Below are 18277 nucleotides of genomic sequence, written 5' to 3'. Positions count from 1 at the left end.
ACCACGCCACACCACACCACGCCACACCACGCCACACCACACCACACCACACCACGCCACACCACGCCATCGCAGGACACAAACGAAAAGTGTGTAAAGTAGTAGGTGGTGATGGAGACTGTCGGGAGGACGTGAGGTAGATAACTGTCCCGGAAAAAGCCTGAAATGAGTAACAATGTCTATCACCCCAAAAAACAGCTCGAGGTAACACAAAGAAACCCATATCAAATTGATAGCAAGGATTTCAGGAAAACATATTTGGTAGGCGTGCATCCATACATAATGGCCAGCTTTTAGATTTGTTGTTCTTACTTCTTTTTTCTACACACAGAAAGACATGTAGTCATCAGGCCCATGTTAATGCTGACAAACACAGAGTCAAACCACAATACGTAGGACACTCACACATTCAACAACAGATGTGGCATCATCACTTTCACACATGCAAGATACTGACATGCACATACTCACACCAAGGTAGGTGTGAACCTGTGCATGCATGAACACACTGAAACATGCCCACAGAGTGTCACAACCCCACACACAAACACACACATCCACACATACAGACTCACACACACACACACACACACACACACACACACACACAGGGGATTGCTATCTGGTCTGAGGAGCTTCCTGTAAATGGCAATGATGATGGTCATGATGGAGGCGGTTGGGGAGCTCGGAGCAGCTGCAGCCTCTTGACCTCGGCGTGTGTGTGTGTGTGTGTGCGTGTGTGTGTGTGCAAGCAGAGACCATGAACACCACCCTCTCAGTGGGAGCTGTGAAGAGCCATTCAGATAAACGCAGCACTCGTCACGCCTCTGTGTGTGTGTGTGTGTGTGTGTGTTATATGTACATAAACAGAGGCGAATTAGCACTCCAACTTAGTTTGACAGTGTGGCACGATGACACACACATGCATCATTTAACCATTTGGTTAACAAGCTTTTATCTTACACACACTTTTTAAAAACGTTTCTATGTAAAGCATTTACATACAAACATGCACGCACTGATGCACACCCTTACATGCTCCCTCTCTCTCTCTCTCTCTCTTCCGCTCTCACTCACACACACACCAACACACACACCATTCCCTGAAGTGGCATGCGTCACGGCGCTGTGGGACGCACTGGGCTCATGTCATTCTTAATTAACACACGTTATCAGTTCGCTGCTTCAGGAATCCCCAGTCCCTGCTGCACACACCACACATATGTGGGGCACATGGTTAACACAGTCAGCTCACGTCCTTTGAACACATTACAGCTCCTACCTACTACACTACACAGTTCTCTTTTGTCAGGTTTTTGTATGAGCCTTATTGACCGCCAGTTTTCCTCATCTTATGTTCCCATGGACATTTCCCAGAGAGCATAAAAATCCATGCATTGAGTGTGTAGATGCAGCTACCTTTCAGCTTGAAGCAATGCTAGCTCTATAGTCACAGGCTAGCTAGTTTCAAAGCATTTAGTTAGCTACGATGAAAAGAGGGCTGAGTGTATGTGTGAAAAAAAAAGCAAGAAACAGAGAGATGCTGAGCACAGGCATTGCTCAGTTACCGTCTCCATGGCAAAGAGAGCCGTGTGTGGACACATGGTGACAGCCCATCCCCCACACCAGCCCTCCTCTCCCCCACTCAGAACTGTGTGGCAGGATCCTCCCTGCCGCTAATCTTTATCCTTAAAGGAAAAACACTCCATTTGTACGTGTGAACCAGAGAGAGAGAGAGAGAGAAAGAGAGAGAGAGAGAGATTGGGAAGTACTGGGGAATGACACTCGTATTATCTGACAGTTTATCTGCAGCTGAATCACAGCTGGTCAAACAGGGTGGGTGGGGAGGGGGGAGGAAGGGTGAGCGAGGGAGAGAGAGAACCACAGAAGAAGAGAGATAGGACAGAGAGAAAGAAGAGATAGTGATCTCATACTGTAGATGGATAGAAAGACAGAAATAGAGACAGCAAGGAATGAAATAGAGGGACAGAAATGTGTCTAATGTGTGAAAGAAAGCATGTAAGAAAGAAAGTAAAAAAGCAAGAAATGTAGAAAAAAAAACAAATAATATAGAAGTAGTTATTGACAGTAACAGAGCCTTCAAAGAGAGACTGCCACATAGGGGTGTAGCAGCTCTCAAGGTCAGCAGTTACTGCTCTGCCATCAGGATGAAGGCAGGACCCAGAAACCTCTGAGGACCTCAGCCTCTTCTCCCATCGCTGCCCTTTCTTACATTACAGACACAGCCAGCTGCAGGCAGGGGAAACACACACATCTCTCAAGATTACTTGTCTGTGGTGATGTGAAAAAAATGACACATTACCCATGGCTGTATTTTTGGCGGTAGACCAGGCACAAAAGAAGGAGTATTACCCAAATTGGCCTGGTCACCTTCTGCTCAGCGGCTGCCATGCCACAGGGCTTCAGCTGTGGGGAGAAGCCACTGGAGCATTGGAGAGGAGAAGACATGGCTGGCGCCTTTCTTTGAGCACACTTTTTACCTTTTTCGGAAACACCTTTCCTGGAACCCGTGAACCGTTTCATCAGCCCCCCCCCCCTCTTTCTCCCTGTCTCCTCCTCCTGTCTCTCACTTTCTCCAACTCGCTGTTCCACATCCTCAATTCCTTAACTGACAAGACTGATTTTTTCCACTTTCCTCTTGCCAAAGCCAAAACTGGACTGCCAAACTACGGAGCCCCAGAACCGATACAGCACAATGAACCATTCAGTCCTTACCAAAACATTTGTAAATGTTTTTTTTTTTTTGTTTAAAAAAGGTCTGCCTGTAACTCCCATTTCTTCACCCATCACCTCTGTGGAATTAAGTGAAAACTCTTCCGTTTCCACTTTGGGCTTCATCTGAAGGCTTGTTACAACCCGGCAAGTGAGAGCAGATGAATTGGCTTGGTCCTCAGAGAGAACAGCTGGCTGCCGAAATCACAGAACTTCACGAGCACAGTCTGCTACGGCCTTTCTCAGCTCAGAGTGAGAGAGAGACATAGAGAAAGAGAGAGAGAGAGAGAGAGAGAGAGAAAGAGGGGAGGAAAAAAGAGGAGCTGTGAGTAAGAGAAACAGTTGAAAGTATGAGATCCCAGGACAGAGAGAATGGAAGAGAGAGTTAGAGTGAGGGAAACAGTACCAGTAAGTAGAAGTGCAAGTAAGACGAGGGAGAACGGAGAGTGAGAGCGCAAGAGAGAGAGAGAGACCTGAAGAGAGAGCAAGAGAGAGGGAGGAAGGGAGGGAGAGAGCTGAACTTCCTTTCTACTGGCACTAAAAGCAGCGGGCTGTTCTCAACAAGAGTTTCACCGGCGGATCCCCATAGGCAGCGAAACAATGCAGAGCGGAGCCGTCAAAACCACGGTATGCAAAGCCCAGTTCCTTACCCGTAGTCATCCAGCGAGTACATGGCTGGCAACAGTTCTCGCAGAGGGGGAGGAAGAAGAAGAAATCAGATCCTGGAGCACCGGGCAAAGGTGGAATAGCTTTGAAGACAGGAGCGGAGAATCAGTGCAGACCTGGCATGGTTCACACCTCCTCGTACATCCCTGTGCCTCTCGTGTCAAAACAATGACAAAGTACTCAACGAGAGGGGAAAAGAAAACATGGCTCACATTCTAGAAGCTAACTGGGTGACGTGAGAGAGTGGGAAAAACCTGACAGCTCAGAGAGAACACGGCTGAAAGAGTGAGGGAGAGTAGGGGAAGGATAATGTAAGAGAGAGAGGGAGAGAGAGAAAAACAGAGAGAGTGAGAGAGAGAGAGAGAGAGACGGACAGACTGGAGAGCATGTGACAGATTTGGACCAGTCACCTCATTCCGCTCACATCTCATTCTTATCCACTGAAAGGATTGGAGGGCGGTCTCTTCTGCCTCAGAGGAGTATCCTTCACAAGAAGTGCTTACACTAACACACACACACACACACACACACACACACACACACACACTGCCACAGACACACTCACACACCAAAGGAGCATGTGATCCTTTTTTGTTCATACATGTGCCAATATACCCATATGCACACACACTGCTCACATATGCATTAATACACACACACACAGAAAAAACTGCTCACACACACACACATTTAAAAAACACAAACAGCTTGTTGGGGGCAAGAGGCCATATACAGCAGTGTAAGATCCTTTGCATCCATTGAATACCAAGAGGATTATCAGTGTGTGTAGCACAGAGCGGTGCTCTTGTAGAAGATATGTCTCGGATATATCTCAGATATGTCTCAGAGATCTCGCGGCAGACCTCACAAGCCTTTCGGCTCCCCTTTAAACCTTGAGACAGTAATGGCCAACCTGATAATGACATGACTTTGACAACCAATAACACGCAATCTGGATCACCAGGCACAAGCCCAACACTGTATGCTTGTTTAAGGTGTCAGGCTAGGTGTCGTGTTCGGATCTGTGACTATCTGTGACTATAAATCCCCCCTCACCCCCTACAGTAGGGGACTGGGGCAGTCTGATGTAAACATAGATCGATAAGCTGCTTTGCGACAGTAAGGCCAGTAAAAACATAGTGTGTCGTTCTCCCCTGGCCTGTAAACCAATCAGCTGCTCTCACCCTCTGTCCCAGCAGGCAAAGTGGATACATGCAGGAGCGACGGTGCTATCAGCAACACTCATTCAAATAAACTGTCAGCAGGAAACTTGGACCAGAAACAGGAAGTTGATCTGTTTAGCAGACAAGTGACAGGCTAATCACCCATGATGAGATATTCGTAGCTACAAATTGATGAACATATCAGCTCAGTAGAGAATACACAGGGACCTTTGCCTGTAGTGATCAAATCTGGCTTTAATGCACAATGAGAAATTAACAAGATGAGAATGTGAATTCATCATTTCAAGAGTGAATTCATCATTTCAAATTTATTTTCTGTATTGAGGTTAGTGGTCTGGTCTGGTCTTGTATAATCCAATTAGCACAGTGCTGCTTAAGTGTACAAGGAGTAAACCTGAGCTTCAGGATTAAGCTAACGTTAAATTTCATCAGCTGTGCATTTGAGACCTCTGGGGACCTTTTCTTCACCCTTTTGCACCTGTGACTGAGCAGTGAAGCACAGTGCCGGTAGGTGAGTAAACACCACACACATACACACTCACAAATCAGCACACACACACAAACACACACAGGCACACAGGCACACAAACACAAACGCTAACACACACAAGCATACATACATACAAACACACATCAGCAAGCTTTTTCCTCTATAACTTGCTCCGGACAGATGAATCATGCAAGCAGAACCACTCTGAAACGTCCTTCTGCATCACAGGAGCTCCTGAGAAATTATCCTACGCCGTGTGAGTAAGTGGCTGTGCCCGCCAGGCCAGAGCAAGAATCATCACAGCACAGTGGACCACTAATGCCCCTCCACACACACACACACACACACACACACACACACACACACACACCCACACCCTTTCCCACCCCCCACCCCACGACACACACACCCCTCTATAAATAGACCACATTGAAGGGAAGCTCAGCTCGAACTCGCAGCACTGTGGCTTGAATAAATCATTCAACAGAGAACGGCTTCCTCTGTTTCCTATGGAGTCACCTAGGCCCGGCCTCACAATTTAAGACTTCCTTTTGGCCACGATTGAAAGAGCAGGGGTCTGGCACACCAGGCGAGACTCATGCCTTGCTACAAAGCCAACACCACACTGTCTGCGCCTTCATAAATATTACCAGTAAATGGAGAACATGACATTCCATCTGTGAAAGTGCGTCAAAAGATTAGCCTTTTAAACTGTTAGTCGAAAGGGTAGGGGTGGTTTGGGGGCTACTTTCCTTTATCTTAGAGACTAGAAAGACTCAACAATCCTATCAGAACATGGCGTCGTCATGGTGAAAGTAAGATATTGTTTTCTTCTGGGGAGCTGGACAGAGATGTGTCTTTGAGAGATAGGGTTTCATGAGGAAAGATAATTATAAACAGGAACGTAAGCTCTGCGGATTCAGCAGAATCCTTCAGGATATACTACGTATCATGTCAGCGCCAGCCAGAAGAGTTTCTGTGAAAGGCCTGCAGTGGAATGACATTAAGCATCTTTATGTGACAATGTTAAGCATTTTGACAGAAGTCAACCTCACTTGACAAACAGGTAAACCTTAAGTTAAGTCAAGGTCATTTTAAGTATAACATGCAACACCAATGTGCAGTGAAACACTTGGTCGGGGCAAGACCTAACATAGCACTGATTCACACAAAAGCTCACAAGAGTCAGGCACTACCCACTATCCCAGCACAGTCCCCAAAGGTTCTCTCAGCTGAGACAGCAAATTGCACAGCCCTACATTATCTTCTGAAACCATGCAGGAGGATCGTTCGTTGTGTCGACGTGAGAGGACATGTGTCGGTGCACTTTTGGCCATAATCAAAGCAAACCCATTCACAACACAGAATGCAATTTGTGTGGTCACGTTCCCATGACAACATGACACCCCCACCCACAGGACCCCAATCCTCACCCTCCCTTCCTCGAGCCCTGATCATTCAATGAAAATATCGGTGTTTTTTTGGATGGGTTTTTTTTTTAATCCGTTAACAGTAAGCGAAAGATGCTATGATGAATACAGCTATTGAATTATTGTTGTAAACGGTAATCCATTGAATTCGAATTTTAAAAACGATTTGTAGGCTACGGTGTAAGGCCTTTCATACCAACATTCACACCCAATACCCCCTTTTGAAATACACATCTTTTCTAAGAACTGTGAATTTTATTTTCCTGAAACTGTCATGTCTCAGATCTTATCATGAGAAATGCCCTGTTTTGACTCTTGATGTAGTGTCATTGTAAACATGCATTGGCGTTGCCTACCTCATTTTCGTCTTCGAATCCGCGAATGAATGAATTAAGGAAATCGGCGAAATGCAGTTTCCTGCTGCGGGACTATCTTCTCATTAATGTGGATTTGCTCACACGCCGCATCAAATAACACACCTTCAGCTGTATTCGAGATTCGCTATGAAGCAATGAAAGACCACACGGCTGCTTCTTCTGAGAGGCCAAGCAGCGCAGTGATCCTAGGATGTTCTAAATCCTTTCAAATTATTTGATGTTCCGCTCTTTCTCGCAGCATCTGGGGATTCTCAGTTCCATGTTCCGTTAGCCATAGTCAGGTCTTCGTTAACTGTGAAAAACTGCGGCTGACAATGGTTTCTTAGTTGCCATATTCTCTTTTCCAGTTGTGTTTAGGTGACGGGATTTATGATGAATACACTACAGCATGCGACCGGCGCAGTGCTGCCCACTGGTGACGAACATGATTACGCAAACCAGGCCTACATCACTCTGCTATCCTCTCTCTCTCTCTCTTCCTCTTGCTCTCTGGCTGGCTGATCGTACAGCATGAAGGCGGTATCTGGGAAAGCAGTTAGAACAATTTTGGCCGTCTTGAGAAAAAGGTGAATAGTTTTAGTCTAAAACTTTGTACTATATCGGGTCACAAACAATGTGGACATTTGAATATTCTCCTGCATTAAGTTGTAGTCGTATTTGCAGACGAAATAACTAAAGTCCAGTAAGTTTTGTCCACAACGTTGTCTTATTTACACCTTTCTGAAAACAAAATGTTTGGTGGTATTAGCAACACGCACAGTTTGGGTTTTAGGTTGAATGACTTTAATGGGTTTTTTGTTGTTGTTTTTTGTTGTTTTTTTTACTGTCAAACACAATGACTGTGTTAATTCTCATTAGTAGTGCACCCCTCAACCATGTTGTCTCTCACTCCTCAAAAACCAATCAGTGTATAGTTTACCAAATTCACAAAGCCTACATTCAGTTCACTTCCCATACTGAAATCCATTCAAATCCATCAAACAAACAGTTTGAGACTGTAAAGGGACCCATCATTGCTTCAGCTATTTTAACAGTAAACAAGCTTACATCAGCATGATACGCATAGCAGATATGTGAATTAGAATCTGACGGTGATGTCATGAAAAAGCTACAACTAAATGTACAGTATGCATGCTTTCACAGATCATCAGACAACTGTATCAGAAAAAAGTAACCTTGAGTTGTGAGTCCTTGTGAGTTGCACACGTTGGTGAGTTGCAGTCTTTACAGTTGCCCTTTTTTGTAGGAAGGATCACATAGCTTCTTACAGTAAGGGATATATTTATTCGTCGTTAATATCTTCTTTATTTGCCTTTGTTTGACTGTTTAAAGGCAAATATGTAACTCAGCAATGGTCCAGATAAATTGAGGGCGATTCTAAGGTGCCAGAACAAGGGCGATAAGGGTTGGGTAGGCAAAATGTGAATTTCGGTGTGAAAGTTTTTTATAAAATAAAAACTATTTACAAAAACTGAATCCCTCAGAATTCTTTCAAATTACCATAAAGCATTGTTCAATTGGCATTTATCAATCAGCAGACACCGCTCTGTATTTCAATATTCAATCAAATGGATTCAGACAAATACAGGTACACAGGTGCAGAAAAAAACTAGCAAAGAACAACTTCTTATTTGGTGGATGAAAATAAAAAAAATCATGCTTGAATTATGAAAAAAAAATATTTGTTTCATTCTTGGTCATTAAATGTACTTATTTGTGGGAAAGGAAACTAAAATCTTGAGGGGAGTTTTGGGCGTGGGACTGAAGAGAATTCACAGGCTATAGTGCAATCCCTCAAACAGCCAGGGGGTGGCGGTGTCGACCGCATTTTTCCACCACCGTAAACAACACATTTCTCACCTTCATCTCGGGATATTTGGTTTGACCAATCCCTGAATCTAGCATTATTTGAAACAAAATGTCTTTGAAAATTACAAAGTTATGGCAGGACTGCACTATGTTTACAACACGTAACACATCGATTTCATTCCAGCGGATGTGGTTTCACTAAACAGTGGTGCTTGGGTAGCACCTCATAGAACTTGGTTAATATGGAAGAAGTTTCTTTTTGTTGTTGTTGTTGTTTTTCAAGGCGGGGTGGTTTCAGGGAGTCTGAAGCCATCATTCTGGAAGCAAAGAGAACATGTAGATCCATGTCCTTTGCTTTGCTTCAACTACAAGGTTTCCTGAGTTGTGAAATCCAAACAACAGAAACCAAACGACAAAGAAAAACTTTATAACGATAGACAATGCCTGCTGTAACCATTATAATCCACTAGTGGTTGTTGTAAAAGTCTTTATTCTCCCCCCCCCCCCCCCCCCCCCCTCCTATCCCCTGTCATTGATCCATGCGCAGGAGAAACTTCTAGAAAAGTCCTGGGGCCCTCCCTGCTTTCCTCCTGGGTTATCCTGGATGTGTACTTGCTTGGCAGAAGGCTCAGCCTTACACTATCCGCCACTGCATGATGCTCATGTCCTTCCCACCAGTCGACACCAGGTGACTGTCATCAAAAAGGAAGGTGACGTTGGTCACATGACTGCTGTGCCCACCGTAAATATGACTTGGTGCCTGATGAGAAAAGGAGAGAGGGCAAAACAGACAGAGGTGCTTGGGTTAGTACTGATAGTACTAACTGACAGACATATTGTCAGTAGAGGCCAAAACCTCTAATATTTCGAGGCTATGGAGCCATACTGCCAATAAGGCAACCCTCTCAGGAAATTATGAGGGCAAGCCTACTTACTCGAAACTGTGAGCAGGGGAAGGCAAAGAGGTGGACTTTCCCAAAGTCGTCCCCGGTAACGAGCAGCCTGCCCTCATGAGACCTGCACACGGCGTTGATGTCTGTGCCGTCGGAGCCCTCGGGCCAAAGTCCTGCCAGAGAGAGGGAGCAAATCAGTGCCAATGCCCAGCATCCAGTGCCAATGCCTCGCACCGAGTGCCAATACCAAAACTCAACCGCGTAAAGCCTCAGGACGGTACAGAGTTAGGACTGGATAAGCATGTGGAGATGTAACTGTCACATACACCGACATCACCCGAGGAATAGTACAAAAAAAGATCCCATTAATTTGTTTATAATGAGTCATTCTACTGGGAATTGTGGTAATTTGTCTCTTGATCCCTAATTAAACAAATCGGCTGTGTGATGTTGACACTCTCAGCATTCAGACGCAGCAGCCTCACCGAACACGAGGAAGCCCAGTGTGCAGGTGTAGGAGGCCCATGGGATGTCGCGGGTCGTCTCTACACTCACCACCTGCTTGCAAACAGATGGAATCCCTGCATTGGGGGAGAAACATATGAGGACATCAAATAAACACACGTGAAGGTCCTCCTTATTAACCCTGGATTAGACACTCGTGTAAAGGAGCAAATGCTGGTGAGTGTGTGTGTGTGTGTGTGTGTGTGTGTGTGTGTGTGTGTGTGTGTGTGTGTGTGTGTGTACTTACAGTACAGTATCTCGTAGTCTCCCGAGTTGGAGACGAGGTACTGGGAGTCCATCGACCAATCTAGGTGTGTAATGAAGCTCGAGTGTCCCTGATAGATATAGATAGAGTTTTACAAGTTTTTTTTCATGAGAAAACTCAATGCAAGAACTCAGAACTGAATATAAATGTGACCATCTATAATGAATACAAGACAAATTAAAAGAGAAGGACACTCACTGAGCACTTCCCAACTCGGCTGTACTTCTTTCCATTCTCAGCTACAGCATAGATGTAGATGTAGTTGTCATGTGATCCGATGGCCAGGAAATTACCATCTGCAAACAGTAGGTGGAGACATGCTGATGCATAAACATATGAATGAACCAAAACACTGTTGTGATTCAAACATGGCACGTTCTTCTCTTTCAGACTTTTTCACTTTGATTATTTCATTCATTCATTCATGTTTATTCATCCATTTATTCATTACAAACATCTTTATTAAAGGCTCTTCATTCATTAATGTACGTCTGTATTTGATATCTGAAAGGAGTCCAGTGATGAAATGAAAAGGATGGAATCTGGGCCCTTACCAGGTGAAAATCGCATTACAGACAGCTGCTCGTTCCCGTCTGTGTGAACCGTCACCAGATCCTTGGTCTCAGTGTCCAGAACAAGCCATCTGTAAAATGGGTTATTTATCAGTGAAGGACCCATCTTTGAGCATCAGTTCTCTCAGCCGTCTCCCTCATGGCGAATAAAACCCGTAACACAATCAAGGGAACATCTGCCACTTTACGGGCTTCTGGCTTACTGAAATCCCGGTGGAAAATCATTTTGCTTTTTACGAGAAGCTAGGTTAAAACAAGCCACACACATACGGTGTAGACCCCAAACTTGTATTGAGGGTAAAGGGATTACACCGTAATGCTCCTCTCTTTACGAAATTATGATGTGCATTCTCATTTTCAGCAACGTATGGCAGTTCATTTTGACAGTTTCCCATTCCACACCTGACATTAACATTTAGAAAGGATCTTATCAACTGGTCATGAAAAATAAAAATCCCTCCTCTCACCTGCCCATCTGCGTTCCTATGGCAACCACAGAACCTGATGGGTGAAATCCAGAAGACTGGACAGCATCCTGTTTGCCGGGAAGATCAAAAGCCTGTTTAGCCCAACAGTCATCACACCCCTGCAAGAACCCCCCCAACTCCCCCACACATGACTTATGTGCACATCAGAGTCTGATTATGCTTTTGGTGGCAATTTATGATATGGTAATTGCAGACTGTGAGGGCAGTGAGCGAGTTGATAATAAAGAATGCCGCTAGTTGTCAAAGCATGTTTGAAATGGGAGGAAATTTGTATGAGGCAGTGATAAGATAGTGTTTTCAATTATAGAAGTAACATCCAAAGGCATGATGAGAAGGAATAATCAGAACACTGGAAATACACTGAAAATATTAAGTGTGTGTGTGAGACAAAGAGAGAGAGAGAGAGAGACAGAGAGAGAGAGAGAGGGAGAGTGTGTATGACAGAGTGAGAGTGCCTGTTTATGTATTTGTCTATGACACCAGCCTGGGTGTCTTTGTCTATGTCTTTTTGTATGTGCATGTGTTGCACTGGTACCTCCATGGTCTTGGTCCAGATGGGTTGGTGGGAGAGCGAGTCCCACAGACACACATGCTTGTCATGGCCACAGGTGAGGAACTGCTGCTTCAGTGGATGAACCGCCAAACCCCACAGCTCATCGGTGTGTCCCTGGGACAGAGGTGGACAATAGGGACGCAATCAAATAAGGTAAACGAGTGGCAAACTGGTGGTAAAATGTGCTTTGCTCTTGAGATCCAAATGGTATGGTACCGCTCTTTCACTTTTCTGATGGACCACATTACAAGCATTACTATATAATTTGTATTCTCATAACTCCTTTTGTAAGTGATTCTGATTCTGTGTTTTATTTTATTTTTACAGTCGAGGAGCTTTCTGTGAATTCTCCATCATGCACAAACAGTAAGCCTGCCTTTCGTAATGAGAAAAACACCCCCAGTCATTTGAAATCTGCCAAGTCTATTATCTCCACATCCCAGCATCCTCTCCTGAGGGTTTGGCTGTACCTGGATGGGGCTGTGTAATCCTTGGCAGATGTGCCGCAAAGTTGTTTTATTTTCGAACATGTGCATGAAGGAAGTTTCAGTGAGGTGAGAAAATTAGCTTGTTATTTCAGTGATCAAAGAGATGATGACGAAGTCACCCAGTCATGTGTCATATGCACAGCTGCTGTTTCCAATCGCTTGAGTCAAATGTGTAGCAGCAGAGTGATGGAATATCAACACTCTTCACAGAAGAGTCCTACGCCATATATTAACTGATTTAGGTTAGGGAAAGGCTCAGTGAGGACCAGATTGTCTGCTAATCAGAAAGTGTATTGTGTGTATTCGCACCTGTGTTATGGGGATGAACTCGCCATCAAGGCTGCCTTGAAGAACATAGTTTTTGGTGGTTCCTATGAGAACACTGTCACCCCGGCCCTCTGCAACCGTGCGAACTGGGCCGTTCAGCTCAGGGACCTGGGGAGACATAGAGTAGAGAAGGTAATGGGATGCAACTGACATTCAAATGTGTGTGTCTGTGTATGGGTTCATGCATGTGTGTGTTTGTGTTTGCGCGCATGCATGTGTGTGTGTATGTATGCGTGTGCGTGTGCGTGTGAAAAGAAATGACAAAGAATCTTGCCCAATTTCGATGTAAATTGTAAGTACCAGCAGGGTGCCTATCCATTATGACATTCCCCATTAAAGTGTCATTAAGCAGCTCAATTTAAGAACTGTGAGAACTCCTGAAGTAATGATAGCCCCACTCAAAGCAGAACAGATGAGGAAACTGTAATGGCATGTCTGAGAAAATTCAAAGCACTGCAGGGAGAGTGATGACCATAGGCATTCATCTAACACACTGAACAGCAAGCTGCCCTCAAATCCTCTAATGAGAAATGACTATCCTCTTTGTCTCTCACAACCTAACCAGAGTTCAAAAGATGCTTGTGGTAAAAATGTATGCCATGTGTTGCCACTTTTGCTTCTTTTCAACTTTCCCTGAATACCAAGAGCCACTAGTCCAAAACACCATGTCCCAATCTCCAAACTGGTCCTAAAGTCAACCGATAGCAGGCCGCTGTGGTGGGGGAAAGGTCACTCACCTCAACCGTCTGAATCTGCTGGTAGTTTCCGTCCCAGGAGATGAGCCTGCGGTCCTTCCCCCCAGACACCAGCGTGCCGTTTCGGAGCATGCACAGGGCGAAGATGCTCCCCTCGTGCGCCCCCTGAATGGCGTGGCTAATGCGATTAGTGCCTGTGAAACAGACAGACACACACACACAAAAAGTCTTTCCAGGAGTGTTCATGAATGCACACACACACACACACACACACACACACACACACAAACACTCACTGTATCTCTCACACACACATACACCCACACACACTTGCTCCCTCCCTCACATGCATGCACACCAACACACACCGTCTCTCTCACGGTCTTTCATCACAAAAAACACCCCCCTAACACTCTAACTGTCACACACACATATACACACACACACTCTTTGTTTCTCTCTCTCTCTCACACACACACACACAAATCCATTCTTGCCCTTTCATGCATACACACACACTATCATTCTTTAGCTTTCACTTGTACAAACACATAATCTCTCTCTCTCTCTCTCTCTCTCTCTCTCTCTGTCCCACACACACACACACTTGCAAACATACACCTTACCACATCCAGTACAAAAATACATGCACACACTATAGTCGACCAGGAGGCTCTTACAGAACACTGACAGTGGTATGTGTGACTGTGGTGTGTGTGACCCTGCACTGAACCCATGCGTGCTGAAAAGAGCTCTTTGATGAGAGTGTGTAAAGAGTAAGGCTATGGGCAGCAGCATCAGCATCACAAGGCCTCCACCACTACTGTCATGTTGTGAGAGAGAGGTAAACTTCAAGGGGAAGACATTAAAAGATTTCTACCTGTTTTGATGTACAAGTAAATGAGAAAAAGAGAAAATGTGACCCCCAGCCGAGAAAGTATTGTAGATCTGAGCCTTTTGGTTTCGCATTCAAGGTTTCTTTACACCAAAGTAATACATCTCTCTTATGCCCTTTTTTTCTCTCTTTCCTCCTCTTGCTCTCCCCCCCCCTTCTCTTGCTTTTTTTCTCTCTATCGCACTTGTCCCATTCTGTTTTACCTTTTCCCCACACAAGTATATTTCCACTGGAGTCTCCAGTTATGGCGTCGCCATTTTCTGAAAAAGTCACACACAAGACAAACTTGGGCTTCTCTTGTTTCTGCAAGAAACATAAACATGTCATATTTTACTTTTTATGCTGCAGTGGAATATATGTACACACAAATGATCAAACAAGTCAAAACGCTAGTGTTATACATTTCTATCACGTGTTCCACCATTATATGTGTTAGATTTGGTTCACACCTCAAACAGTCCTTGCTTTTTGACAAGTGTCCCCCTCTCCAGTGCCCAGAAATACAGGTGGGATTTTCCACAAGTCACAATGATATTTGCGTCTGTGGGATGGAAATCTGCTGCGAACACAGACTCATTGGAGCACTGCAGGTGGGAGACCGGAGGTTGAGGAAATCAATGAAGGAGCCAGAGAAACACTTTTATTGCTGTTCAATATGCTGTAGGCAACTTGTAATGATCCCATGTACCCCAGCCATAAAAAAGATTATATTGTAGACCCCATTGATCACAATAATGTAGGAAACATTCACTGAAATATACTACTGTGTAACAAAGGGTATAATATTAGCATACTGGGAAATTTTAACAATGCTTTAAACAGCTATATCTGATAGTGTCCAGACAATGATGATTGTATACCCACATCTCAACAGATGACCTTTGAACTCTCACCTTGACCTCAGCCAGGCGCTCCTCTCTCTGCCAGTCCCACACAGACAGAACGTGATCATTGGAGTCGTCCACCACACATAGCGTGCTGCCTCCATTCTGCACAACCACAAGAGACTCATTACTTATCTCAAAAGATCTATTTGTCATACGGAAAATGTTGTAACATACGTAGTATTGGCAAATGCATTGCTAAATGTTTTTATTTTTGACACAGGACTCAACGTGATTTAATAAACCATGCTTCAAATTTTATACGATAAAGCTTACGACTAAATGGACTAAATTATTTGTTATGCTATCGTCAGTATTTCAATGACACACCCATCAGCCCTACCGATTTTGAGAAGGCCAGGCAGACGAGAGCTCGGTCGAAGAATCCGGTGCCCAGCACATGAAGGGTGTTCAGACTCACAGAGTCCCAGACCCGCACATGTGGAGCCAGCTGCTGCCAAAACACACAAGCCATTAGAGACACAACGGAGTGCTAGATCTCGTCTTATTAAACAGAATACAGCACAACAAAACAGAATACAATCATATATCTGATATAGAATATAGATCTGAATACATTTGGCAAAACGACATTAAAATATCATGTGCTGTATTTTGGGTGAAGATGTCTTGATTTTGTGAGAGAGAGAGACAGGAGACCCTTACTTTGCCATCTGAAGAGGTGCCAGCCACTTGACCTGTCGCTATGGTGATTTTATCAGGATGGACAGCCAGGCTGTTAAGAAAGACAAAATTAAAGTGAAATGTGTTCTTTACAATTAAATCACTTCCATTTGATACATCACTTCATGTAATTCTGACAATATGTTTTTATATTTATGAAGAAACAATCCTCCCTAACTGACTTCATCACTATGGCAATAAGAAAGTGTTTGTACTGTCTTCTTACTGTCCAACTGTATTCCTTTGGCAAGAGTAGCACACCGCCCTTAAAGAATTACACCACTTAACACAGGTCAATACAGTGTAATCTTCAGAATAACCTCCTCTTTCAGTGTTCACACTTTAACACAGCCTCTCTTAAACCAGCCCTCTCTTTCTCTCTCTGTATCTCTCCTCCACCGTTTCACCACAGCCACCCGTCAGAGCCGCCGACACTGAAAGAACTCGCAGTGCCAGGAGCCTGTCTATCTCTTAGATGGAGCATCAACCTGATCAGGTGATGGGCAGGTGAGGAGGGCGGTGATATGACTCAGCTCTCATTGTACAGAGGCTCATCACTGACTGACTGACTGACAGCGGGGCACAGGCAGACGATAGCCCTGCCTACGTGCTGGCCATTAGCACAGCACCTCATTACAACCGAGGTCGCCCTGCTCACCCGCGCTCGCCTGGAGATAATTACCTGTCTGGAGGCCGCAGGAGGGGGAGAGAAAACACACGGAGACGGAGAGTGGGTTTGCTGTACTACTCTCATTAAATGAGGTTAGTTGAAGGGTTGTGTGTGAGAATACCAAACAGGGTGATGTGTGTGAGTGTGTGACAGAGAGAGTGAGAGAGAGAGAGGGACAGAGAGAGAGAGAGAGAGAGAGAGTGTGTGTGTAGGCCATGTTCAAATGATGTTGTATGTTGTACAATAATACACAACTATGCAGTACATTTGCAAAAATATAATTACTGAACTCTGCAGCTCTGTCAAATCTTCCACATAGGTCAGACTCATTTGAGTACCTAGTTTCACCCTGACAGCCTGAAAGATTATAATTAAAGCCAACATCTGATGTTCATAATTCATACACTCAATTTATTTATCTCAGCGCTCATGAATGTTTAGCATTACACACGAGCCATAAGCCATGAGTAAACAATGGACTGGTGATGCTAGATCAGTAGCTAACCTGGATAGGGGTAAACATGCTGAGGATACTTTCTGGGGTTGAAATACTGTCTGTAATACAGTAAAAGGGACAATGACAGTGTGCAGGGGGTAAAGACTGAAGCTTTTGTTTCCTGTGTAAAGCATCTTGATTTGTAACAGTAATAACAACAGTTCTTGAGCAAGGAGGTACAGGAGTAATCATTGTCATGGTTGATTGAGTGCAACAAAGGTATACTACTTCAATACCTCATACTACTTATTCTATCTGATATATACAGTATATATACAGATATTCTGTATATTGAATTGAAGTGACAATTATATATTTTTTTATTTATATATATATACACACATTGTCACACATGAGGTGCTTTGTGGACCAGACAGATAGATACAAGATCTGGGCATCATGCAGTGGCTCGTGTGCGTGTCTGTCTCTTACCACTTGATGTCATCCGTGTGGCCGGTGTAGTGTCTCTGCAGCTGCTCGTCCACGTTGTACAGGACCACCACAGAGGCGATGAAGTACACCGTCTCCCCCGTGGGCAGCAGATACAGGTTAGAGCGACAGTCTCGCCCCCGGTAGCCATATCTGGGCATAAGTCAAGAGCCAAACGACCGGTACAGCAAATGACCATGACTGGACGTCTGCCTAATGGATCCAACTGCCGGGCTTATTTCATTAGGCCGCGTTGTAATTTCCTTTAGTTTGCAAATTGGCATTCTCTCTTTGGCTTCACACTCGCACACAAACACACGCAAGCAAAACTAATTTCATCATGTATCTCAATTATGCCATTTCATGATGTGTTTATCACTGTTTGTCTCATTCGAATCTATCATTTCAGTGGCATAGTGTGCATCGCTCTCAAAAAGCTCATGAATGTGGGTGTGGGTGTTTTTGTGCCTCCTCCAGGGCTCTCTAATGACAGTTCACTTTAACTTTTCTTTCATTCTCCACACTCTCTCCCACCCTGAACTTTTCTCCTGTCTTGTTCGCTCCTCTGCATTTGGTGGAGTGGAGGTCAGATGGGGTTTATTTCTCATTGCTTTTTAAGTATGGTCCAGTTTCTCATTTCTGGATGCCCCAGAGATGCGCCCCCTGTCTGGACACCGAGTCCCTAATAACCAACACGTCTCTGCATCATCACCTCAGCACTATGCCAAATATTTCCCTCTTACAC

At 44.5% G+C, this 18277-nt stretch overlaps 2 protein-coding genes across 2 annotated transcripts in view; both read right to left on the bottom strand.

Moving 5' to 3' along the window:
- Window positions 1-18277, bottom strand: part of ltk (leukocyte receptor tyrosine kinase) — a 304552-nt gene that overhangs the window by 26745 nt on the left and 259530 nt on the right. The gene's annotated exons all lie outside the window — the stretch shown is intronic.
- eml1 (EMAP like 1) overlaps window positions 9297-18277 on the bottom strand; it is a 44850-nt gene continuing 35869 nt past the window's right edge. Inside the window, exons 7-22 of the mRNA XM_080849770.1 lie at window positions 17536-17685; window positions 15920-15989; window positions 15597-15707; window positions 15263-15358; window positions 14819-14953; window positions 14573-14672; window positions 13517-13668; window positions 12762-12887; window positions 11947-12078; window positions 11391-11458; window positions 10906-10994; window positions 10550-10647; window positions 10334-10421; window positions 10068-10163; window positions 9625-9755; window positions 9297-9449 (exon numbers count right to left, since the gene is read on the bottom strand). Coding sequence (XP_080705896.1) covers window positions 9324-9449; window positions 9625-9755; window positions 10068-10163; window positions 10334-10421; window positions 10550-10647; window positions 10906-10994; window positions 11391-11458; window positions 11947-12078; window positions 12762-12887; window positions 13517-13668; window positions 14573-14672; window positions 14819-14953; window positions 15263-15358; window positions 15597-15707; window positions 15920-15989; window positions 17536-17685 — 1768 coding nt within the window. The 3' untranslated portion in view covers window positions 9297-9323. The remainder of the gene's footprint in view (window positions 9450-9624; window positions 9756-10067; window positions 10164-10333; window positions 10422-10549; window positions 10648-10905; window positions 10995-11390; window positions 11459-11946; window positions 12079-12761; window positions 12888-13516; window positions 13669-14572; window positions 14673-14818; window positions 14954-15262; window positions 15359-15596; window positions 15708-15919; window positions 15990-17535; window positions 17686-18277) is intronic.

This window comes from Sprattus sprattus (assembly GCF_963457725.1).
Source record: "Sprattus sprattus genome assembly, chromosome: 13".
NCBI lineage: Eukaryota > Metazoa > Chordata > Actinopteri > Clupeiformes > Clupeidae > Sprattus > Sprattus sprattus.
Note: the sequence above shows the minus strand (reverse complement) of the source record. Positions and strands in the feature narration are given on the sequence as shown.